General features: G+C 32.2%; 2 protein-coding genes across 3 annotated transcripts; one reads left to right on the forward strand and one right to left on the reverse strand.

The window, feature by feature from the left end:
* Nucleotides 1–13819: 13819 nt before the first annotated feature.
* Nucleotides 13820–17719, forward strand: spn-A (RAD51 recombinase homolog spn-A). The gene is made up of 6 exons (XM_090112640.1): nucleotides 13820–14084; nucleotides 14366–14565; nucleotides 14854–15001; nucleotides 15472–15680; nucleotides 16144–16273; nucleotides 16832–17719. Exons 1-6 carry the CDS (start codon nucleotides 13998–14000, stop codon nucleotides 17075–17077), a joined length of 1020 nt encoding a protein of 339 aa, XP_089968766.1. The 5' UTR covers nucleotides 13820–13997; the 3' UTR covers nucleotides 17078–17719.
* Nucleotides 17720–20946: 3227 nt separating this feature from the next.
* Nucleotides 20947–27533, reverse strand: LOC149900512 (NAD-dependent protein deacetylase sirtuin-2-like). Of its 2 annotated transcripts, XM_090112208.1 has the most exons (7): nucleotides 27373–27533; nucleotides 27067–27303; nucleotides 26724–26930; nucleotides 26168–26317; nucleotides 25612–25804; nucleotides 24417–24603; nucleotides 20947–23314 (listed from the first exon to the last, which is right to left on the reverse strand). In XM_090112208.1, the coding sequence occupies exons 1-7, from the start codon at nucleotides 27488–27490 to the stop codon at nucleotides 23177–23179; spliced, it is 1230 nt and encodes a 409-aa protein (XP_089968334.1). In that variant the 5' UTR covers nucleotides 27491–27533; the 3' UTR covers nucleotides 20947–23176. The 2 variants fall into 2 exon arrangements, with proteins under 2 accessions (XP_089968334.1, XP_089968333.1); XM_090112207.1 differs by having other exon boundaries at nucleotides 27067–27528.
* Nucleotides 27534–27883: the final 350 nt, after the last annotated feature.

A 27883-nucleotide genomic window follows, 5' to 3' on the forward strand; every position in this document is an offset into this window, starting at 1 on the left:
CAGCTCTACCACGAGAACGTTCATTGACTATCTACCTATTTAATTCCATGTATAGCAAGTAATGAATCCGTTAACCCGATCTCTCCATAGTTTCTTCATAATTATATATAATAGAATTGTAAATGCAGGCTACACAACACATATTACAATAGCAATGTATTGATTTCCCATCAACAGTATTCAACCGACATGCCGTTATTTGCAGATACTTGGAGCCGTTCAATTTCTTTGAAAATATGCTTTCTGGTAAGGTGAAAAACAATTATGACGATATATTTTATACTATATATATACCTATTTGGTTTTGTATTGAATTTTTCCGGATTTTATACTTGAGTGATTCACTGTGAAGCAGCCGTAAAAGACCACAATGGATATACATAACGATCGAGCCGATTGGTGTGTAACAAATATTCAATTATTTATAAGTTATTGGTTGACAATTTTTCTAAATTATTGTAAAGACTCAAGATTGAAACATCGAAATATTTAAGTCCACAGTGATCAAGGGGCTATCCCACAGAAAAGTACAAAATTCGGTGTTGAATGTAAAGCTCATGTTTGTAACTATAATATGTATTGTAGATTTATAAAAATTGTCTTTTGGCAACTCTCATTGTTTCCAAATTTTGTATCTAGATGTAGTCTACTTAAGTTTCATATAATAAATTGTATCTATCTAATGTTTTTGCTTTACATTTTTAATATTTTGGATTCCGTCTACTAAGTGTTTGGATCTATCGTGGTGAAATGATATAAATATTTATTTTCAAAATTATTATAAAGACGAAAATACACTATAAATGTATTTGGTTTCACGTTTGGGTATTATGGTTCCTAAATTTTCGAAATTGTAATAGACTCTATTATGTAGCATTTCATTTTTGGATATTAGAAACATTTAGATGTACCAACTAGCTGTATAAACTTTTCTATATGAGAAAGTCAATAAGGGAAATGCTGAAAATTAGGTAGTTATAAAAATAAGTGTCATTCATTTGTATTGTCTGATAAAATGATCAAAAATTGAGCACGGATGTACTATTAGAATGTCATGGAACAAATACTGCCGACGCTTTTAATTAGATAAGAGACCGAACGCGTCTTCGAGATAACGACTCGATCTGCGCGATCTGCGACATCTAGGGGCGTTCGTTATTTTGTATTTCAATAATTAGTACTAAAATAAATGATAATTTCAATATCCTTGTGGTCTTCACTCGTAACAGCGATACACGTTCATTTCTTATTCTCGTATGTAAACGTAACTTTATATATTGTGTTGTTAATATATTTTGGTAAATGGCAGTTAATTACTGTGACTCCGTTTTCGTATAATATATTTGTAAATTATTGCGAGCGGGCGCGGTTTCCGGTGATAAAAATTAGTATCAAAATTGAAAACAAAATTAAATGAAGTAGCAACGTCTCGGTAAGCTCTGCCCTTCGAGACCGACGAAACGATTCTATTTTCCGCTGAACGAAGCTGAACTTACCGCGTTGCTAAGAAAAATTAAAATTTGACTAGTGTTTAGGCATTAATTTCGATATCCTCGCATTTCGGCTAAGTAATATGGGCCCGCGTTCGCTCGTCTCGATATATTTAGTACAAATTTCATGATGTTAAGGTTACGAGGCTCAAAGCTTTTTCTTTCACGGCGCCTTCGCTACCGCTTCGAGTCCGCGCCGACGATATAAATGAGTCGTGTATAAAATTTTATTCAAAAGAGTATTTTTGTATTGATATTTCTAAAGTTGGTGTAAAAAATCAAAATTTCATAAATTATAGCGATTGCAAGAATGGGACATTTAGATAAATTTAGAAATGTCATGTGTTTTTTGTATTTAATTTTAAGAATAGTATCGGATATTAAACGTTTAGGATCATTAACCATTTGTAAATAAAAAGTTGACCGGCGCGGTCGCGTTGCGGCAGTGTAGTCGGCCCTTTTATATAGATAAAAAAATATATAAATGACTAAAAGATGTTTATATGGTTCTGGATGTAAAAAGTTAAATTTAAAGGCATTTAAGGTGAAAAAGTGGAAATAAAAATTGTAAACGATTCCTTGGTATTTGTCTAACAATGGCTGCTAGCGGGTCACTATTGTAATCTGTGAGCCTCTGACAAATCATATACCTATATCACAAAAACTAACCTAACCTAACGCATTAATTATAACGGTTCTTAATACTACAACATTAATATAATAATAATAAATAACACATTGTCATAATGCTTATATTTTACGAGCGTGTGTCTTTGTCCGTGAATGTTTAGGATCATCCACTTTTGGTGTATGTAGGCAAAGTGGAGTATTGTGATCGAAAAAAATGTTTCAAAATTTAATCTGGCCGTCTCCGGGTGGTTGGAATGTTACAATTGCGTTTATATAAATTGGTAAAAAAATTGGCGGTTCTAAATTGTGTTAAAATTTATTCAAAATTAATGGATTGTATTGACAATGGTGAAATACTTAAGTTGTATTAGTATGAAAATGTCAGCGTGGAGACTTGTTGATACCACTGAGGGATGTTTCTTCGTGAATATAACGAGTAATAAAGCTAAGCTTTTATTTGAATGATGTCTTTTATTTACTGCCCGTTGTATTGCCTTCTTATCCCACATTTATATACCTACCCACAATCACACAATCCTACATAGGTACCTACCTATATGCACATTCTGAAAGACACCTTTCCAAAATATAATTACCTATATATTATAAATATTATAATATATTACTATTTGTATTAAAGAGTAGGTACCTACTAATTACATAATTAACGAGAAACATCGTATACCTACTTTACCTTTCTAAATCAATTGGTACCTATACCTATATTAATAATATAAATTAAGAAACTCAATCATTAATAATATTGTGGGTTTAGGTACTCATATATACTAATGAAATTATCCTACTACTTACTTAATATTATAGACTACAAGCCCGCATATGAAAAAAATATGGGTCAAATGAACCACCACGGGACTTATCTAGTACGAAAGAAGAGCAAAAAATAATAAGATTCATCACTATGCCGTCACTTGTAAGCTGTCCAACTGAGTGCAGATGAGAATTGAAAAGTACAGGTAGACTCGGTAAATTTTGGTCATATATTTTTGTACGGCATTCTTAACCATCGATAGATCCATTAAAAATAATAAGAAACCGCTCAGTGCCGTACAAAAATGTTGGTCCACCAAGTCGGAATTTTTATTTAATTTCCGAGAGTCACCGGGGGTAAATTTGGTCATTTGACCATGTACGGCATCTGTGTCATACTATTGCTATACTGCTTTTAATCCATTATTCCGCAACGCCGTACAAAAATCATGGGGACAAGGGGAAAAAATCGAGAGTTGTAATCCCCTCTCTTTCCCCACTCCAGGGGGTCATTTGACACAACACGAAATAAATTTATTTTTAAAGTATTTTATGCATAGATAATATTTTTTCATGTGCCGTACATTTTCGTTGGTTCAAAGGGGAAAAATCTGAAAAAGAAAAAATCCATATAACGAAATGTTTGCTTTATATTTTGATAATAAAATATAAATATACATTAATATTAAGAAGCTCGAGGTGGTTAATTATCACTTTGGAAAGTCGGAGTCATGTGGAATGGACTCCGTTAAATTGATGAACTAATAAAAAAGCTATGAACGAAAAGATGTGAATTATATGCAATCAGCCCATGAATACAGGTAAAGTCACAAGCAAATGCTAGTAATATATACATATTCAAAATGTACAAGTAAAGCGCTTTCAAATGATACCAAACACGGCATATTTATTTTAACTTTATTTTTTTACTCCGTATGTTTTGTCCGCTAGAGGGCGCCACATTAGATTTTGTGAAACCCCATATAGCCTTTAGCTAGCTGGTCGCTGGTTATCCAGTGAACAATTCAGACGCTTCTAATGATATGTCATTTGTCGAATTCTGATAAGTAGTTTGAAGTTACGAGGGAATAGATGAACATACATACTTGACCTGTCAAAACCATAACCTTCCTTTTGCTTTGCCGTAGTTGGGTAAAAATATGTTAATGCCGTACTGTATCAAATGGCCATAAAGCACCCTTAAAATTGTAGCTTTCGTCGCTTTCATCAGCCTAAAAGATGTGGTCTGCACAAAAATGTACGGCATCGTTTTTTCCTAATTTATCTATGTTAATACTATTTAAAACAACGAATAAAGTGTAGAAAACTATTATATTTCATTAATCTACGATGTTTAAACTTTAACAAAATTTCTGGTTTTGCATTTCTCTATAACTTTTTTTAGAACAGTTTCTTTTGAACGGCAATACTATACAACAATTGAATTTTACAATATCATGTTAAAAAAAAAGTTCCCGTACAGGGTCAAATGACCTTACAGCTCTTTATATCAGGAATTCGATAAAATTAAGATGATTATTGGTATACATTTAAAAGAACAATTATTTTTTGACGGCATTGCTTTTAATAGTACTTTTGAGTGCTAGATAATGTTTTGGAACCGAAGCCGTACTTAGTCAAATGACCCCCTAGAGTGGGGAAAGAGAGGGGATTACAACTCTCGATTTTTTCCCCTTGTCCCCATGATTTTTGTACGGCGTTGCGGAATAATGGATTAAAAGCAGTATAGCAATAGTATGACACAGATGCCGTACATGGTCAAATGACCAAATTTACCCCCGGTAACTCTCGGAAATTAAATAAAAATTCCGACTTGGTGGACCAACATTTTTGTACGGCACTGAGCGGTTTCTTATTATTTTTAATGGATCTATCGATGGTTAAGAATGCCGTACAAAAATATATGACCAAAAACCCTTAAAGCTTTTCTGTCACTTTTTTAGTACATGTACTCATTGCCGGGTAAATCTTGAACGTTTCAAAAAATCTAGAAAATTGATTACGTTGGAGAAAGTATGATAACAATCCTTTATTTTTGTCCTTCATGCAAATTATAGAGAACATTTGATTCGTGTGCAGGCGACTGTTGAATTTTGGGATTCCCGGAATTGGTGATGGTGTATGTTTCTGGTCAAAAATTGCTTTATTGAAATAGTTTCCGTATTTGTTTTCTATTGATTTAGCTTTCAGGTGAGATAAACTGTTGTTTTTATTATAAAGATTACGAAATATTCAAATAATTCTATGACAATTTTTACGAAATATAGCTGGTCCGTTTTTTAGGACACTGCCGATGATACAGGTAACTAAGAACCATTTGACATGTCCCAAAAAACGGTCATTGCCATGATTCGTACTTTCATCAAATATCATTTTTATAGGATTTTCTTGCTTTAGAGTTGTGAATTATATATATATCATTATTTGTATTTAAGTTCTTAATGACGAAAATAATGTTAGATCAGTTAAATCTGTTGGGTCTATTACAAAACCGGTAGTTCCTCGACCACCACATGCAGTTCGTCTAGATGTCCTTATCATCGGCCAAATATCACTTCACACTTAGAAAAACATTATTATTTGTAATAAATGAAACCAAAGGTTGCTTGACACGAAATTAGACATGTTATTTAACATTCCACACAACTAAACAGTGTGATTGAGCTCGGGAGGGCTCAATTATTATTTGTTAGGTATTTAGTTAAAAATGAAGAATTTTTTGTTTTAATAGATATTGAAAATATGGTGTTACAATAAAACAATAAAATGCTACTTGAAATTGTTTTCAATTGTGTTATATTATGGCAATATTTTATTTTCTCATACTTATTTTATAAGCTGTATGACAGCGTTGTCCGTTTTTTGAGACAGCAATGAAAACGGGGTTCTCGGCAAAGGCCGTTTTAACGGACATCCTGAAAAACCTACTTACAGAAAATTTATTTTATTTTTTTCTCTACTATAGTATTTTTTAATCAATTACTGTCACTAAAAACAATTCAGGTCATATCTGGATACATTATTTCAGGGCTTGCCGTGTTAAGGGATATCAGGAATTCGATAAAATTAAGATGATTATTGGTATACATTTAAAAGAACAATTATTTTTTGACGGCATTGCTTTTAATAGTACTTTTGAGTGCTAGATAATGTTTTGGAACCGAAGCCGTACTTAGTCAAATGACCCCCTAGAGTGGGGAAAGAGAGGGGATTACAACTCTCGATTTTTTCCCCTTGTCCCCATGATTTTTGTACGGCGTTGCGGAATAATGGATTAAAAGCAGTATAGCAATAGTATGACACAGATGCCGTACATGGTCAAATGACCAAATTTACCCCCGGTAACTCTCGGAAATTAAATAAAAATTCCGACTTGGTGGACCAACATTTTTGTACGGCACTGAGCGGTTTCTTATTATTTTTAATGGATCTATCGATGGTTAAGAATGCCGTACAAAAATATATGACCAAAATTTACCGAGTCTACCTGTACTTTACAATTCTCATCTGCACTCAGTTGGACAGCTTACAAGTGACGGCATAGTGATGAATCTTATTATTTTTTGCTCTTCTTTCGTACTAGATAAGTCCCGTGGTGGTTCATTTGACCCATATTTTTTTCATATGCGGGCTTGTAGTCTATTACTTTAAATGATTAATGGGAAAGTTTTTATGTTTGTTGGTTACTCCGTCACACAATACTGCTGAACGAACGACTATACGAAGGCGAAGACGCGGGTGGATAGCTAGTAATAAAATAATTAATATCAATGAACATAGGTACCCATACGAAAAAAATACATACCTCCAGTGAATGGATAGAAACTCCTTTTTTTTGTTTTTGAAAGTCGATTAATAACATTAATTGTGTACATATTAAAATTTAAAAGTAGGTAGCGTTTGTTTTTTGTTAGTAAGGTAACGGCACCAGTGGTGGACAAGCATCCAGTAATGGACAAAATAAATATTAAATTTAAATATTAAGACCAAAATTAACGTTATATAATTTGGCAATACTTAAAATAAAAGTTTGGTTCTTATGCTATCAAAATACGACACTTCATCTTATTCGGCCAAAATGTTAGACGATGGCAGAACGTTATGTTTAGTTGCTGCGACTCGTTTCGAAGAAATCCGTTTTTAGTAAGGAAATCCTTAAGGAAGTGAGGACACAATTTTGGTTATAAGAATTTTTGTATAAATATTAGCAAAATTTGATATTACTTTTATTTATAGTAGTTAATTGTATGAAATATTACACGATTTAGTATCATGATAGGATAAGTTGTTTAAATAAAATTCTTCAGTGTCCATAACTGGATTTAATTCTATGGATATATCCATTTATGGACATATGTCGAAAATAAACTTTTTTTAAAGGTATTAATTACATGCCCTTTTCTGTATTGTCTTTTTATTCTGATTAATAATATACCTATCACGACCATTTCAAACAAAGGGTTCCAATATTGTACAACAATTGTCCATGACTGGATTTGCTTTGGTTCCTATAATGGACATTGACATTTTTTGTTAAAATTACACTAATGGGTCCAACAACATAATATCTATCTACCCATGATGAATATATATTTTAGAAAAATGGGTCATTATGTGCTGTGCGACTCGTTCTCGGCTTCATTCTCTATTACTGCGTAGAGAAGTCGCATACTTATGCGTATTGTAACGCATCTATCATAGAGAGTTCTCTGATGAACTGTTTGGATCGCTGTCTGCTGCTAAATTCCACCACCATATAGCACACACGCTTAAATTTCATCCACACCATCTTGACAACAGTTTAAAAAAAGCTTTTTGCCTCGTGCTACAATTTGGAATCCATATCGATGGACCGATCAGATTAAGGCTGTTGGCGGATTCAGATTAGCGATTCACTTCACGAGTGTAGCGGAATGCCAGGAAACAGAGAGATATGGTGGAACATCGTGAAGCGGGTAACATCTACCCCCCCAAACCTCATGTTGACCACGTTCGCTCTGACGAGAGTGATATGACGAAGAAGAAGAAGTCCCAAAATGGATGGAATGGCAGTACTTTTTTTAGTTATATTTTTCATCCCTGACTTATTGAGAAAAAAAACCCATATTGGTGTTTCTTAACGGACATAACTCGTATTTAACGATGCATTTGTCCAATTTTTGCCTAGAAAATGGAAATTAAGACTGTTTTAAATATTATAACTATGCAAAAAAATTAATAAGTACTATTTTTTATAAATACATCCCCGATTTATTATATTCCAATCATCATTTTCAAGATTCTATTGATAACTATAAGTCTTCTCCAAGTGTAAATAACTGGAGAAAAAACATTAGGTACAGTCCATAAATGGGTGTTCATAACTGGATGTTGTCCAAAACTGGGTGTCCATCATTAGATTTTTACTGTCCATCACTGGTGCAAAAAAGTGTTTTTTTAATTTATAAATAACTTCATTATTTATGCATTGTAATCTTTTTTCTAACATTGGTTACGTTAAACTAACATTGAACTAAAGGTATAACTTAACAATATCCAATAAAGTTAAAAAACCTACGAGAAATATGCAAAAAACTTCAATTTTTTCCTTAATCTGTACAAGACTGGTGCCGTTACGTTACTTGCTTATCCTACTTGGTCCTACTGGACCGATTTAAAAATATTTTAACACGCTTATTATCAGTTTCACCTGTATGTTTGTATGTTTGTATATAGGTAGGTACTTTATCTAACTGGCTCCTGTAGACTCAGTTTCAACCATGGACAAATTATTTGACCATGGTTTCAACCCACATTATAGGTTCGGATATAATTCAAACTTTGAACACTTATCGATAACAATAAATTAATTTGATGAGTTTTAGCGTGTTTTTATATCCCTATTATTTTTATTTTTATTTTCTTTCTATGAATTATTATCACTCGTTAACCCTATACTTGGCAAGAAATTTTTATTTTTATTTTTGAAAAAAAACTTATTTAATATGTTTGTATGTGGCTATAGAAGGGGTAAAAAATAATAAAAAAATTTTAATGTCAGTAAATTGTCATTTATTGAGTGTAACATATTAGATACATTGCCAAGCCCTTAACAATCAACACTATAAAATCTATGTATCTAATTTGCTACAATGCCAACTTTTCAGTGCCAAACAAATCAGTTTTTTTAATAAAATACTTGTAACAAAACAAAACTTAAAATGTCAATATTCTTCGTAAAATAACAAAAAATCCATACTAATATTATAAATGCGAAAGTAACTCTGTCTGTCTGTCTGTTACTCAATCACGCCTAAACTACTGAACCAATTTGCATGAAATTTGGTACGGTGATATTTTGATACCCGAGAAAGGACATAGGCTACCTTTTATTGCGAAATATGTACCACGGGCGAAGCCGCGGCGGACCTCTAGTAAAATATAAAATTATTATGTTCTTCTACAGACATATAAAATTAGAATAATAATTAACAGCCTTAGTACTTATGTTATTAATCTTAAATCTTAATGATTAGTAAATTGAGATCAATCAATACAATAAAGTAAAAAATCAGTCTCACAATCGTCTTTCAAATTGTCATTAAAATGCAAGTGACGCCTCAGTAATTGGAACTTCTTCAGGGTCATTATATCAGCTACTTTGTTGCTTCGCGTATGTTTAGCCCAATAATCTGTCTAAGCTGGTAATTTATGAATACCCATATATTATACAAGAATTGCCAGAAAATCTTTGATATCATTTTCTGTAACATTTATTGAATGACCCTTTAATTGTGTGCTATATAAATTTGTTTGTTGCACTACGAGAGAAATTATGTTATCAGAAAAGAACATGCCGAAATATTCAATTGAGCTTTTCTCTTCACTTGGCTCAAACACGATTTCATCTACTTCTGCACAACCAGTAAATTTGAACCGATCCCATTTAGGTGTTAACCTTTTAGGTGGTATTGCTTTGCGTTTTACTGTGACAAGTTTAGGTCTCTTTGAACGAGTAGACGTTGAAGGAAAATTTGCAAATAATGGCGACGTTGGTGGTGACTGATGATGCCGCTTCAAGTTACTAACTCGCGGTGAAGTTAATTGTGAGGGTGCAGCTAGTACAGATGGCGATGAAGGTGACGGTATCGGACACGAAGATCTGGTCTCAGTTACTAATGGATTAGGCGATAAAATTGATGGCGAACAAGGATTAATCAATGGTGACTGAATTGAATGTTGACTGTATGCTTGTACTAAAGACTTTGAAGCGACTATTTCATTGACCTCAATATCGTCATCTGAGAGAAGATTTAGGTTTTCTATTGAAGATGGCAATGATGGAGGTGGCGAACTGCTATCAGAGTAAGGAAGGCGGGAGAAATATTGAACTTCGTCCTCAGAAGTATTATTTCGACCAAATCTGATTTTGCTCCCGGTTTTGGAACAAGAGCTACTACGACTTGCCGAGCTCTTCTTTGTTGTTGCGTGTTTAAGTGGGAAATTACCTGTAAAAAAATAATAATTTTCATACATAATGACTACATTTTGGCCCCTTGGCTATAATCGATTTGGAAAACAAAACGAAATAGTACATCTCTACAAATCTGGCAATGTCACATATTTGATACACAGCTAAAAATATGTAGAATGTTCGCTATCTAGCAATGTATCATATTTGCTACACTTGAAAAACAATGAAGATTACATGCACTAACAATTTATTTAGGTATTGGAAAATAACGTTAGTAGTTAGAATATACAGGGTGTCCCACTGTTGGTATACTAAGCTCAAAGGAGGTTATAGTTTTGCATACGCTGAGTACGTAAAAAATAATTAAAAAATTCCAGATTCATTTTTTTTTCAAATAGATGAATTCTTAAAACTCTATGTGTACACCCATAACAAGCGAGCCGCCCAACTTTGCCACCAGCACGTGAGCTATCGTTTAAGATTATGTTTTCATAGATAAAATGCTCATATAAGAGAAGCGGTATATGCCGGCTACGCGAAGCTAGAGAAGAAAACATGGATTTTCAGGAAAAATTTAGCAAAAAATTTTGGACGTAATTTTTTTTTAAGTATTTTTTACGTGATCAGTGTATGCAAAACTACAAGTTCCTTCGCGCTTAGTATACCAATAGCGGGACACCCTGTATAACAAGCTTTTTAAATTAGATTAGTTTTGAAAACAATTTTAACAAAATATAATAAATAATCTATAATCTTACTTTGCGATGCGTAGACGCATTCGATCGGTCCACCCGTATATATTATATTACTCTATGCGGTCCACCATCTTGCGCTCTACTGACGATTTTAGTGTTGCAAGCACTTCAAAAGTGTTTATTTTTTGAGCATAAATATATTTTGTACCATATTAAATAATAAAAGTAAAAAAAAAAACGTTAGATAAATTCTCGGGATTTTTTTAAAGTTGAATGTATCAAATTGTACACAGTACCAAGAATAGGGTTAAATAAAGCGACATCTGTTTCATTACTCTTGTACTATAGCCACAATAACAACTAAATTACAACGTTGATATTATAAATACACACACTTTAAACATAGATGGCGCTAAAAAACTAATCGGTAACGATTTCCAGAATAATTAATTATGTATGTATAATGTATATACCAAATATATTATTCTATATAATATAATGTAATGAATTCCATAAAAATACTAAACACCATTAATTAAAATTCTAACAAGTTCGTCTTCTTTACGCTTCACACCCCCAAAAGTGCTATGCAAAGCTTGTGCTCCACAGCTTACAATGCAAATTTTATTCAACAGTTTCCAATTGGATGATGCGGGATACCTAATTGGTCTCTTGTGTCTTAAGACTCAAATATTTAAATTAACCCTAATTTGTAAAAACGCAGACAGCAGCAAGCTTTGAAACGATTGATCTTAAAGAAGCAATTGAACGTGAAATTGGAAAAGTGAAACACTCGATTTTGCATTTGCTTGAGTTTGCGTAAAGGTCCCTTTGGGCAATTAAAATGCACCGTCTCCTCGACTTCAGTGATATGCTCACTCACTATCCAAAAATATAAGAGTATTACCGATTACGTGAATAGGTACCTACCTACTAAAAAACCTATTCATTCGTTGATTCGTAATGACATAAATCGCGCCATTCAAACGAATTTTATTTAGGTAATTTTTTAACCCGCCATTGGTGACCTTATATGTCTGTGAGACCGGGCAGTTAAAGAAACCCAAATATTTTTGTCACCGTTTATCGAATTACACTGTGGTTTCGAGTAGCTGCCTAATTTCGCGCCCCCTACCCTACCCCTACCCCGTGACAGCGACGCGGGCGCACGTTACAGAGTTTTGGCCCCAACCCGGTGCGTGAAACCGGTGTCACCAACTAAGTAAGTCAAATGGTTATTGTGTATTTTTTTTTTATTTATTTATTTTGATAAAGCTGTTGTTGTAATTTATAGTTAAATCATATAATTCTATTATTAGTAAGCGTTTTGCTAGATTTGATCGATATTTTACAAGAAATTCCGTATTTTTTGTTCAAATTGTGAACATTGTCACAGCATGTCTTACGAAAGTAATCAGCGTCGTCTCGAGGCTCTTTTGCAAGAAGCAGTATCTGATGAGGACAGATTACAAACGTCATCGGAAAGTGAATCTGGAAGTGACTTCGAACCAGATAATTTCGAACCAGATCGCACGTAGTACCAACTTGCTCTAGTTGTTTTGCTGTTGAAGATTTGTGTGATTTTAGTACTTATTGTGATTTTTTTTTTTGGTCGAAGTATTACCATTTATGTTACTTCATTTTATGTTTTCAATGTCATAAGACTGAATAAGCCTAATTTTATTGTTAAATAATTAAGATTGTTGCTTTATTTTTGAGTTTTAAAAAAACTTTGTTAAATTACTTGAAAATGTTAGTTATTCCAAAGATATTGTCTTATGCTAATAAATGAGATTTGATTTATGAAATACCTATGTTTTATTGACAATAAAAGATCAAATTTTATATCCATCCTAATGAAAAGTAGCATGAACCGCAAATTACAGAAAAACTCGTAGTCAAAAACCCCGGTGCGTGAGACCGGGGTCACCAACGGTGTAAGTCAAATTCACGTCACCAATGGCGGGTTAAATTTGGCTCGCCTGACCGTACGTTACGTATAAAATATTATACCAGGTGAAAGGTAAGACGTTTGACGAATTTAGACAGGAGCTTCTACTCATGAAACTGAACAACTTTTGTTCTACAACTTTGCTGAATTCGTACAAAAAAATGTGGAGTTTGTATGGAAATCGGTCAGCTGATTAGCGAAGTTTCCTTACAAAGTCCAATTTTTTTTTTACGAATTCAGCAAAGTTGTAGAACAAAAGTTGTTCAGTTTCATGAGTAGAAGCTCCTGTCTAAATTCGTCAAACGTCTTACCTTTCACCCTATATAAGGTTTTTATGAAATTGTAACAAACGACCATGTAAATGTGCTTATGTGTACATGTTTTTTTAGCATCTCCGTATGGTATTAAAGAAAATAAATAAATATCTTGTAAAGAAATATTTCAATTAAAAAACGCCAACGATTTCTTAAAAGAAAATTCATTCAATAAAATAAAAACAATATAAATTACGTATTTATTGTTATTTCACATATTTATTTTTACCTTATTTATCTATGAATTTTATATATTTATACTGTGGTGGAAGAAGAATTGGCGGGAAATGTCAGATATTTGTGTAAAAGTAAAAATTAAACTAAATTTATTTAGAAAGTAACATAAAAGATTCTGCCAATTTTACTACACAAAACTTAAACTATATATTATTATTTAAAAAACGGTCATATTCATTATTTATAGTGAAATTTATTTTTCGATCGTGTCATTTTTTTATTAAAATTTAAATGTCAAATGTCATTTACATTTTATAACAGGTCGAAACTCGAAACATGCATTGTGTTTATAAATTTTGAATTTGTTAACTCTTATCCTGAAGCTGTCCTTGTAGATTTTATATTACAGACTACAAAGATACAGATTATATTTATAATTAATTAATATTATCGTTTGTATCGCTGCAGTAAATGTTTCGGTGATATTTGTAAACAATGACTGCAACAGCGTCTGCAGCAACTGCTACTTTAGATGCAGAAGATTTAGATGATTGTGGACCACAACTTATAAGCAAACTAGAGGTAAGAGTTTAGTAATACATCTTTTATGTAATTTAGTTTATTAGTTAATAAAGGACAAGGCGTAGTAGAGTTCAATTGGATGTATTAATGTCTTTCATATTCTTGAACTTATTGCAGTTATTTCTACTCTCTGGGATCTTGAAATTATTTTAGCTAAGTATGTGACACTGTTAAGATGTTCTGCACTTGATTTTCTCATTTCAAAATGTAAAGGATTAACTTATAATTTTATTTGTTTGTATAACCGTTGTTATTTACTATTTTTTAATTGAACTTTTCAGGGCAATGGCATTACATCAGGGGATATTAAAAAATTAGAAGAAGCTGGTTATCACACTGTGGAATCAGTTGCTTATGCACCTAAAAAATGGTTGATAACTATAAAAGGCATTTCAGAAGCAAAAGCGGACAAAATACTGGCAGAGGCTTCGAAACTTGTGCCTATGGGATTCACTACAGCTACAGAGTTTCATCAGAAAAGGTAGATCCATAAGGGCTTATTTAAAAAAAATAACTGCTTTTCCAATTCAAGTTTAGTCTTACTTGATCCAAGGTAAACTGCTTGAAATATTTTCTACATTTGTTAAATATTTTATGAGCTCAACAATTTCAATTAATAAAGAAACTAATTTGCAAACTAATACTTCCTAATTATTAACCATTGTAGCTTTACTTTTACAATTATTAATAGAATGTTGTTTTAAATCCCTTGTAATTCATGTAATCTTATGATATAATATTTAAAAATTAAATAAACATCACATTTCAGAGCTGAGATAATTCAATTGACGACAGGATCTAAGGAATTAGACAGACTACTCGGAGGTGGCATTGAAACTGGCTCCATCACAGAAATCTTTGGTGAATTCCGCACAGGCAAGACACAGCTATGTCACACACTTGCTGTCACCTGTCAGGTATGTTTTATAGATAGATAGATAGATAGAAAACACTTAATTGTACAATGCACACAAAAACAAAATTTATATACTGTCTTATACATATTATGCAAACAATATGAAAATATTTGTATAAATTGAAAATAAACTTGGTTCAATAACTAACACTTTATTAATTCACAAGTAAATACCTCTCTTTTAGTAATAATTATTTAAAAATCCTCAATTTTTTTAGCAATCATATAACATAGTTATTTCTTGTGTTTTACGGACATTTCGCACACTTTGGATTGAGCATGATCACAAGTCTATGAAACCCTTGGATTATAATATTAATAAATCGCGTTTAAAATCCATGATTTCTAATTATTAAACAATCACATAGCATAATTTGTCATTTAAGCTGCACATAATACGAAAAAATGAAATAGCTACTTCATAATACTTAACACTAAAATTAACTAAAAACACATTTAAAACAATTTCAGTTGCCCATAGAGCAATCAGGCGGTGAGGGTAAATGCATGTACATAGATACAGAAGGCACATTCCGACCAGAGAGATTGTTAGCCGTAGCTCAGCGATATGGGATGGAAGGAGCCGCGGTTTTAGACAATGTGGCCTACGCTAGGGCTTATAATACTGATCATCAGACACAACTGTTGGTGCAGGCTTGCGCTATGATGGCTGAATCAAGGTACAGTGTAAAGTTAAATAAGGTATGAAATGGAGGTGTTTTGTGATGGGAATTTTGGAATATGTAGTTAATTTTAAAGGATTGTATAAACATAAGCTTGCTTAACTTTGTTTACACATCCATACTAATATTATAAATGTGATAGTAACTCTGTCTGTCTGTTACTCAATCACGCCTTAACTACTGAACCAATTTGCATGAAATTTGGTATAGAGATATTTTGATACCCGAGAAAGGACATAGGATAGGTTTTATCCCGGAAATCCTACGGGAACAGGTTTTTCTTTGAAAAGGCGGGCGAATCCGCGGGCGGAAAGCTAGTTTTCTTATATATCTATAGTTAGAAATGTATATTTTATTGCTATTTTTACATCATCTGACATATTTAAAAAAGAAAAAAAAAATTTTTTATTTGTAATTGTAATATAATTTATTTGTAATATAATTTTTATTATTTTTCCAGGTATTCCCTCCTAATAGTGGACAGTGTGACAGCATTGTACCGGACAGATTACTCTGGTCGCGGAGAACTGAACCCGAGACAGCAACATCTTGGAAGATTCATGAGGATGCTGCTTCGTTTGGCTGATGAGGTTAGGATACAATTAATTACTTGTAGAGTTAGATACCTTTTTGAAATGTTGTTTTTATAATAATTTATAAATAATCCTACTACTATTATAAAGGCGAAAGTTTGTAAGTATGGATGTATGGATGTATGGATGTTTGTTACTCTTTCACGTAAAAACTACTGAACCGATTACAATTTAGCACACATATAGAGGGTAACTTGGATTAACACATAGGATAGGTTTTAACACGGAAATCCCACGGGAACGGGAACTATGCGGGTTTTCCTTTAAAAACGCGGGCGAAGCCGCGGGCGGAAATCTAGTGACATAAATATATGCAAGATAGACATTTCCCTGAATGAATGTATTATACAAATACTTCCCTGTGCAAAAAAAAAACATTAATCAGATGATATTAATTAATAATACCAAAAAAATCATCCAGTTGGTCTTTTCAGAACAGTTCTCATACAGGATTATATCCAACAAGGTGATTAGTGATTCTGTTAGCTATCATACAAGATAGTTACTTGTTTCACATAAATATATTAACATTTTTCCTAATATCAATCATTTCAGTTTGGAGTAGCAATAATAATAACCAACCAAGTGGTCGCTCAAGTGGATTCCGTAGGAGTGTTCAACGCAGACACCAAGAAGCCCATCGGAGGTCACATCCTAGCACATGCTTCGACCACCAGGCTTTACTTGAGAAAGGGTAGGGGAGATAACAGGGTGTGCAAGATATATGATAGTCCATGCTTACCAGAGACAGAAGCCATGTTCGCTATCAGCTCCGAGGGGATCACGGATGCTAAAGAATGAAAAAATAATACGGAGAATCTTTTTTATGTAAAGGAATATGGAGTATGGACACCTTTTTAATTTATTTATAGCCAATATTGTTTCTATTTTTTTATATGTTAAAATGAAAATTCAATGTTTGTGTAATAAGTAAATAAAAGAGCGTGTGTGCCGAGCACACGTGTCAGTAGTGAAACTTCTTTGGCAAGATTCAAAGATCATGATAATCGTCGTCTTACTCCATGACGTGTTGCTATTGCCATGACGCGATCTTGAAATTTTACTCTCCACGCGCCTTAAGAAGTTTCACTCCAAAATAAATGCTATTTTAAAACTGCCGCCCATTATAGAAATCAATTTTAGTAAATAGTTTATAAAAAATGTACTAAGTATAATGAAGAATGTTACAATCGATAATGTAAGGTGTCCTAGTTTTACATACAAGTTATTAAATTATAACAAATTTCATTTTTGGAGACAGGTACACAGGACAGGTAGGTTTTAGTTATTTTAGCATTTATTTCTAGTTATTAACTATGATTTTAAATACTTTGAGATTTAAGTTGCTACTCGAGCGTTGAATTAATTATAGAATAGTATTCATATTTATATTTCATTAATTCATTTAGCTTCTGTAAGGATAGAGGTACCTGTGCTCTTAAAGATATATTTATAGAATATTGTAAATTATCAAACCTACTCTAACTTATGGTGTCCATTCTAAATTCAGTGCCTTAAAACAGTACCTATTGGACCAGCTAGAGCTACTATTTAATTATTTACATTTTATAAGTTAAGTCTGTGACTACATCATCTGATACATAAACTTCTCATTGTATATTGTAATTTGTAATGAAATAGATTTATGTTAAATTAATATGACTTTTATTTTAACCTGTCCTTTATTTTTCAATTAACTTGTAACAATGAAAATACTTACCTATTAAGGAATTTTTTATCCTGACAAACTTATAAAAATTAATGTACTTACTTTTTATTCAACCTTTGTATATCTCAGAAATTCATACATCAACGAAAAACTATGCGTAAACCTGACTTAGGTATATAAGCGCACTTAATGGCTTTAACTGCCTAAAGGTAGTAGATACTCTATTAAAGTAATAAGTTATGGTACTGCTTTGCTCCGAAATCGTTAATATTAGTAGAGGCATAGAGCTCGTAACAAATAGTATCAAAATTAGAAAATAATATCAGTAATTCATTAACCAATAATCATTAAAAAGCTTCATAGAGTATTATTATATTCTATGCTACTAGCGGTCCGCCCCGGCCGCGGCTTCGCCCGTGGTACATGTATACGTTTTCTCTACATAAGAACCATCCTCGTACTTCAAGGAATATAATAAAATAAGAATTATCGAAATCGGTTCAGCCGTTCTCGAGTTATGCGCTTACCAATACATTTTGCGATTCATTTTTATATATAAGAAGATAATCACATAATACACTACATGGTATATAAACTGACGAAGATGGGAACAAACTGGCGGAGGCTAGAGCTATTCCGCGTTATCTACATCTTAATCTACATAAACATTCTACACACATGATTCACGAACATAATAACGTACACATTCACGTACTGCGTAGTAAGACTAAGATAGAATACCTATATTTTTTTTATGCAAGAGGACACAACAGAGCAGACGCGTCACCTGGTGGTAAGTGCTCCACGTCGCCTATTAGACCGGGAGATACTGACACAAAATTTCGAGTCATTTGTAACAGGATGGCGGTTCTACAGGGGTCTTAGTACGCAATGACAAAAAGAAAAATGATGGTGTGAACGCTGGTACCGGTGGGTTAGTCGCGTGGGCGTTAGTCGAACTCGTCGGAAAAATAGCGAAAGTCAAACGATTTGTAACACAAAAATTTTAGAATTTACCGATAGCCCATAAAAAAGAAGTAGGCGGTAGTGTCATGCCATACTTTTCCGGTATGACTTACAGCCCGCCATACCGACGCGAATGTGTTGATTTAAAAAAAACAATTATTCAACCATTTGTACCAAGCTAACTTTATCACAGGTAACCATCGTCGTGCAGCCATTTACGAAAATCGCCATGCCATACTTTTCGGACGATTCCAAATGGTCGCCATACCGCCGAAAATCTGCAAATTTTTTTTATTTCGCCTATCTTTTTGTACCAGTATTGCATTTGGCTTTTTGGAGAGTATTTGATAAAATGTGACCATTATTATATTTGCCATACTTCTAGTAGGGGGAAAAAGTGCTGTCATACTTGAAAAATAAATTTATTATTAATTTATATAAGTGAAGATTTCCAACACCTAGATCTTTGAAATTTTGTATTTATATTCGTTGATCCTCAAACTTACAGGAAAAATAAGTGCCATACTGTTACAAATCGTTTGACTTTCGCTATTTTCCGACGAGTTCGACTAACGCCCACGCGACTAAGCCGCCGGTACCAGCGTTCACACCATCATTTTTCTTTTTGTCATTGCGTACTAAGAACCCTGTAGAACCGCCATCCTGTTACAAATGACTCGAAATTTTGTGTCAGTATCTCCCGGTCTATATATGTACCGACAGTGCCAAAGACATTGTGAGCATGTTGCCGGCCTTTCAAGTAGGAATATGCTCTCTTCTTGAAGGTCCCCATATACCTATACCGAAAAGAGTAAGCAATGTAGGCAAGTGTCGCCGCAGTCGCACACGAGCCACAAAGCACTGCCACGTTGAAGTAAGAAGTTGGAAGCTTGTAGAGTGTGGCGGCGTCAACCGTGTGCGGCGAGTCCATATAAAATGTATGAAAAGTACATAACGCCGCTTTGGCGGCGTTTTGTGGCCGATGGCCGCTGTCCCCATGTGCGTGAGCCCTAACCGACAAAACGCAACCCGGTGACGCTACGAATCTTATTTTCATCGGATCTGGAAAAACCGAATGTTGTATTCAAACAGCACATCTTGCATTGGTATACCTAATAACTGATTGGGGACTTTACTACGCTTGCTATATTAAGATTTTCAGAGAAGGATTCTTGTTGAAAAATTTCCTTTCATGATTTTTTACTGTCTATTAGCCTCAATCATCATGGTCCCGTGTGCTTTGGATCGAAAGGGAAGGTTACATGGTAAAAATTAAATAACTAGCTTATATCTTCTTATAACTATATAAAAATGAATCGCAAAATGTGTTGGTAAGCGCATAACTCGAGAACGGCTGAACCGATTTCGATAATTCTTTTTTTATTATATTCCTTGAAGTACGAGGAAGGTTCTTATGTAGAGAAAACGTAAATATTATGTACCACGGGCGAAGCCGGGGCGGACCGCTAGTTTTTAATACAACCATAGGTTCCTTGTTTAGGAATTGATATTTTTGAATACCTTATTTGCATGTTATATTTAAAAATAAATAGGTAAGGTAAAATAAAACAACACATACTTACACGATAACATTTAATTTAACTTCCAACATAAGCACAAGTTATATTATACAAAAATAATAAATAAATTCTCATATTATCTACTAATTTACTAACTATTAAAATTTTTCTAAACAAAATTAATGACAATACAATATTGCTTGAATATTTTCATAAGTCATGTGAGTTATGAATATACCTAAATGCTTTATAAATAACTGGATTCTGAATAATTCATAATTTGTTAATATTATTAATTATTGTAAAGCATTGTTGAAGTGATTATTTCTAAAAAAAAATAGATAATACTAAGTTTATTCATTTTGAGAGAAGTCCCACATAAAGAGAGAAAACAATACTTAAATAATTTTATTTATAATTATATTTTACACAGTTTTCTTAATTCAATACATATATTAGACAGATTTTTTAAATATCAAAAATCGATAATTATTTTGGTGTTAGGTATTATGAAATATGAATAATTAGCTCTAAAACTCGATTTAAGATATATTTTTTTTAGATTTTACACTCTAAAATCTACTGAATTTCAACTTTCAACACATTGAATAATATGTACTTATTTGTTTATTAATATGTCTATTTATAAATATTGCTGAACTTTTTTAGAGGAACTGTGTTATATTTAGATGTATGTTTCTTTAACTGCTGCGCAGAAGCACTTAATCGTAACCTATTTATTTAATAAGTTACTACATATATTGTTTTCTATGAAAATCTATTTATCTATAGGGTGGGTTGATTACTTGGAATTATTTAAACTTATACCCCGAGTGCCACACGTCTTTTATATTAAAATAAAAGACGTGTGGCACTCGGGGACTGCCGCGGTAAAGCTATTGCATGCTATACCTTCAACTTTCAAGCCACACCTCCACGCCCGTCAGAGTGGGGAGCGTGAGGTTTTTCGTTACTAAATTTCTGGATTCGGTCCCCGCGCTCAAGGCCCGCGATAGAAGCTATGCAATAGCTTAATAATCAGTGCAAGTGTATTTCTGTGCACTATATAAAAATAAAAAAAAGCTGAAACAGCACAAACGTGACATACATACATTGTTATTTTAAATTTCTGTTTCTACATTAAATATTTAAAAAAGTTACATAGCTTAATTAAAATGGAAACCATGTTGGATGAACCCACATATTCTAAAACTATGCCAATAAAACTACACATTATTTAAACCTTAAGGACCCCACATAAACACAAATATCACACAAATAAAATTAATTTAAGTGGTTTGTAATAAATAGTACAAATAGCTATATGTATAGCAGATTGTTGAAAGATAACTCTCAACTAGAAGAAATTACAATTTAATGCTTATAATTACATTTCCAAATTCATAAAAAATAAGCAATAATTGTCAATAGTATCTACTATAGCAAATTTTTTGAAAACATTTTTTTTTATTCTTAAAATGTATGTATTTTATTCAGACTTGATAAATATTTGAAATTATTTGTTAATACCAATACAGAATAGAAACAACTCAAATAATTTAATCCTAAAACTTATATTAACCATAAATATAACCCTCAGGAACCATACACCAAAATTTAAAATGCATATCAATATTAAGTTTTTCATTCATATTCAAGAAACATTTTGTGTTAGAAGAATTATTTATAATATTATACTTGTTTATTGAAGAAAAATTGCATTATTATGCATTTTAATTTTAGGTGTATGTACTCCTTATTAAGGATCTAAAACCCAAAAGGTCGAAAACACGAAAAATGTACTTATAGTCGAATAATCTAGCTTAAAACTATTTTAGAATTATATCAAAATTCAAAAATTAACATTTAAAGATAATTAATTATGATAACATTATTTTTATTAAAAATTAATAGTTCTTCCACATTTCAACTTTATTTAATTTTAAAATTTCTTTAACTAACAGTATACAAAATTTAATGCCATTTCCTTTTCGATCGTACTTCCTTCTCTCTTGTGCGTACAGAAAAGAGAAAGAATAGTACAATCTAAATAAGTGTAAGCAAGACAAAAGCTATTTATAAAATTCTGACTTGAAACATTTATTGTGTAAGATATAAAGTGGATTCATATTTCATTCTCAGTTGTAAAATTATGCAAAAGCCATGTTTATTTTTATAGTTAGATTATTTATTATATAGACAAATAAAAATATATTGCTTTCATTTTTGAGTTTATTACAGTTTGATCCAAACTTAATGGTGTCCCACTGATATCTAAAATTGTTTTCCGCGCATTGGATCGTACAATGTTCAGAGCTGCCATTAAGTTTGAATCATACTGTACCTTCCTCGTACATATTTTTCTTTCGTCCAATAACACTTGAAACACCAACAAAAACACTTGTAACTTATAACTTATAGCTCACACCACAAAACACTGACACTATTTAATTTGAAATTTTTAAAGGATAGAAAAAATTCTACGAAGCAGGATTCGAATCCGCGTCTTTTCCCCTGATGGGTCTCTGATCTCTCGGCCACCCGTGATCCCACCAGAGCAACCACAATAAATAATTTTTGAATTTTTAATTTGAATTTTGAATTTTGAATCGAATTAATTCTACTCTTTCGGTTTAACGTTTAAGAGACACCAAATTCTTTCTATTCTTAAAAAATTCTCGCTTATACAGCATTTGAATACTATTCTATGTAACTTGACAACACTGGTATACACTTGTTTCATATTTATAGCTTCGGCTCAGTAGCGCTATGGCCTGGTACTGGTTCGGTGACCGTGGAAGGGGTTGGAGGGTGGGGGTGTGTGACCGCACCCTGTTGTTCTAGCCTTTTGTGCTCGCTAGCTACTAGAGCGCGGAGCTCATCCTGAAATAATTGTTTGTGAATTAAGATGTGCTATGTGAGATAATATAAAAATAAGTGTTAAAGACATAATTGTTTTGTTTAGGATGCATAAATCTCAAATAGTACTGTCAAATTTTGTAATTTGTAATATTTAGCTATAATAACTTACTACTAACTTACATTTTATTGTTATTGTTGCATTGTTTCGATTTAATTTTGATTTTTTGCTGATTTAATATCTGTTGCTCAATTTATTTTATAATTACTAACTTATTTAATTTTAGATGAATTTATTTATGTACTGATATAATTTTCGAAATTTGTTTTGGACATGCTTTATTTGTAATTAGTTAGATACAGCTAGACACATTTTGTTTTTTGTTTTGCGGTATGTACTTATTTGTTATTGATTTTTTTTTAATAGTTTTAATTGCATGTAAATTTTTAATTTATTTTTGATTTTATTTAATTTATCTCTGATTTTATTTTTCGTGTCGTGTAACTGTAAATGGAAGACACAGGCTCCTGAAAAACAGTTCTTACTATCTTAGGAGTCTGGGTCGCTCTAATTTTTAATGTTTTAAGTGGAATAAATGATTTATTTATTTATTTATTTAAATAGTACTAAGCAACAGATTTATTACATTAATCTTATATTGATGAAAATTACTCTAATAATTACTTAATTGTACATATTTTAATTTATCGCAGATCACAGATCTTAGGTTAGGCGAAATTATTTGATAATATGTAGTGATATAACATACAAAAGAGCTTCTAGATATTTAATAAATTATATTACAAAAATATATTCACTACAAAGGCCACAAACTACATAAAAACACTTAGTACCTACTTAGTAGTTTAATTTTTGAAATCTCTTTTATAGTAAAAAAAATTGGTTGTCTGTAAAGTCGGTTTACTGACGATAGTTGAACGTGACAACGTCCGATTGTGCTTCTTTGTCGCTCGTTCCGCGCTCTCGCTCGCACTTCAAACCTTATATGGAACGCCTCAGAGCGAGGTAACGCCGCATGAGTCATGTTTTTTCGTGCGTGCAGCCGGCTCTATCGAATTATAAGACGTTGTCACGTTAAAAATGTAAAAAGATGTAGATACTCACCCCCCACCCAAGTTTGTCAGCCAATTCCTGACACCCTTCATCACAATCTCCGAGTCTGGCCACATCCCTGAACGAGTCCTCGTCAAGTAATAGGCCTCCGTGCATGAGCCCCCACAGGCGGACGACGGGCAACCTCGCACCAGCCTTCTCTCGGTTGATGAGCAGACGAGGACACCAGTCTGGCACCCTGTAATAATAAATAAATAAATAAATAATAAAAAGCCCGTTTATTTCCAATCCATAAGTTGATACAGATAGTTTACATATACTTAAAGCTGTTTTCAATATAAAAAAATTACACTATTTCTTAGCTTAAAATATAATTACTAATTTTTAATTAATTTATTTTTTTCTATTTTTTTTTTTTTCATTTTAGATGTAACATTCTATCACAGCTTGCTTATCTATCAGAACCATTGATCGAACCCTGTAATAAATCATTTATTAATCCATCAGGCCCCGGAATCACAGACACAATAGAAAATATATTGTGTCGCGGTCGGATCTGGCCCCTCAGTGGTTGAGAGGTTAAATATGGAAAATAGACGTTAATTTAGGTCATGTATAAACATCAAAATTTGTAAAATTATGTTTTGCTTTAATGTGAATAATATAATGTCTATCTATATATATAAAACTCAAAGGTGACTGATATAGTGATCTATCAACACACAGCCCAAACCACTGGACGTATCGGGCTGAAATTTGGCATGCAGGTAGATGTTAGGACGTAGCTGTAGGCGTCCCCTAAGAAACGATTTTAGAAAATTCATCCCCTAAAGGGGTAAAATAGGGGATGAAAGTTTGTATGATGAAAATTTATCTTTTCCACGCAGGTGAAGCTGCGGGCAATAGCTAGTAAGGAATAATGTCCTATAATATTTATTTATTTATTTATAAGTTAAGTGAGGTCCTGTATAAACATCAAAATTTGCAAAATTATGCTTTGCTCTTTCATGTTAAAAATATAATGTTTATTGCTTATAAATTATATCTATGCAAATCCTTATCGAATGACAAATCCAAACAAAAAAAATTATGAAAAGTGAAATATTGCAAGTTTTGTTCTATTTCTGCATTAAATCTCTGCAACTACTGAACTGAAAAAAAATTCCGCTAATGATAGATAATACAAAAAAAAAGTTTGTAATGACAAAATACTTTTCTGTAATACATATAAAATAAAATAACTTACATATCAATGAGTGACGCAAACGGCTGCACTTCAAGTGACGAACCCATGATGATAAGCATATCGCATTTCTGGAAATCCTCTTGCATACAATTCTGGAATCTGTCTGGCAGACTTTCGCCAAAGAACACAATGTCTGGCTTCACAACGCCCGGACATTCTGTGCATATGGGTATCTCGTCAGCAAAAATGCGCTCTGAAATTTTTTTATACATGAAAATTAATTTACTAATAAAATATAAATAAAAATAATGTGTTTGCCCTATAATATATTTAATATGGAACTAAGTACAAAGATTTCTTTTAATAATTTAAATGAAAAGATTAGAATTTTTAAAACATGCCATTTATAAATATTAATATTTGATTAAATTAATTCAAAAAATCATAATACTATAAAACAAGGTGTAATAATTTGTATTGCAATACATTTTAAATTCAAACCTTGCTTTAAAAAAAATTGTAACTTTTCAGTTATTAATTGTGATTGTATAATATTTATTAATTGTGAACCAGCCTAGAAGAAAGATTATTTATTTCATATTGAATATCACAGTACCTTTAATAAATTCAAGTGAGTATTCCTTCTTGCATTCAACACAATGTGAAGTGTAGAATGTGCCGTGAGCCTCAACCAGTTTATCGTCCGGAATACCTGCTCCTCTCTCCAGTGTGTCTATGTTTTGTGTATAATGACGCAATAATAATCCTGGAAAAAATTATTATTTTTAGTTTTTACACAAGACTTAGTTTTAAATGATTGTGAGAGAAAAGTAATTAGACAAAAGATACTAATTGCAAACATCCTAATGGAACAACATACTAATGGAATACTGGAGGTGAAAAAAACATGCAACAAAAAAAGCATGCAAATTGTCTACAAATATTTTTTTTGAACTAGCTTCTCTGCAAGCTGACATACATTTGAACATTCAAGTAACTAGATACATATAGTCTAAGAAAATTGGAAAAAATTTATTAAAAAGCAATGTGATAAGATGCTTATACACCATACCAGAAAAATTGTCATTTCCATCAATATTTAGTTAGTTATTTAAAATTGTAGAAAAAACATCCGTAAAGACTGTTGAATAAAATAATGATCATTTATTTACCTTTTTCATGCAATAGTCTTATAAAATAATGTGAAACTGTTGGCTTAAAGTTTCCAGGAAACAATTCCTTTGCGAGTGTGAAGAAAGGTTTTGGGTTTTGTCGAAAGAAATTAATCTCAAATATTGCCTGTGGTTCGGGGAGATTGTACTTTTGTAAGTTGTGATATATACCAGTCTCAGGGCTTCGGAAATCAGGAATGCCAGCGGCTAAAAACAAAATATTATGAATGTAAACAATATAAAAAAATTAATATAAATATTACAATATTATCATGTAAGTACATATTTTTAAAAGGCACTGAGAAACTCTTTAAACGATAAGGCATATGATAAAAATACTTACATGTAGAAATACCAGCTCCAGATAAAGTTATAACATTTTGGCATCGCTCATTTTTCATCCACTTCACAATACCATCTAAAGTCAACTCATCCAAAACTATTTCTGATGGCTCAGTTGGCTCGTAAAAACCAAGCTTTTCCGCCAAATATCTTCGAATAGTATCGACATCTAAATCGCGGATTCTAGAACCTATACCTTCAATCGGATTTGGCGGGGATGGTTCATTATTTTCTTCCGCTAAAACCGAAGATAAACATCGATAATCGCGCTTTAATAACTTTTCCAGCAAACACAGCAGAAACTCACCATCACTCACTCCGGGAGGCGTATTTGCGGACATTTTATTTAAAAACAAATTGCGACTGCAAAATTTTGCCTTTGTCCAATTTTGCCACAGTCTTTTTGACAGATAAATGACGCGCATTCTTGGAAAATGGAAATATTTGAGAAGTTAGAAATGCGCAGTACAAAATTTCGTAATTATTGCGTAATCTGTGGCGTAATCATACAATACAATATATTATATACAATTTATTAATATTTCGCTTAAACTTAATTAGCGTTAATCAAGATCAAGACATTAATATTATATTGAATATTTTATTCATTAATAATTGTATTTATTTTATAATTTTTCCATAGAGTAAGTTTTGGTATTTGACAAAGCAGGACTTGTAAATGCCCTTAATTTTTTAATTCATGAAATATCATGTTTATGAATACAAGTCATTTGAGGAAGATGCAAAATTATTCCAACGTTGCATTTATTTATTGTTAACTAAAAATAATTGACTAAACAAAATTTAAAACATTTTTT

This window comes from Colias eurytheme, chromosome 18, assembly GCF_061535395.1.
Source record: "Colias eurytheme isolate Ceu_HAF_F1 chromosome 18, ilColEury1 Martin Lab GWU primary, whole genome shotgun sequence".
Lineage (NCBI taxonomy): Eukaryota > Metazoa > Arthropoda > Insecta > Lepidoptera > Pieridae > Colias > Colias eurytheme.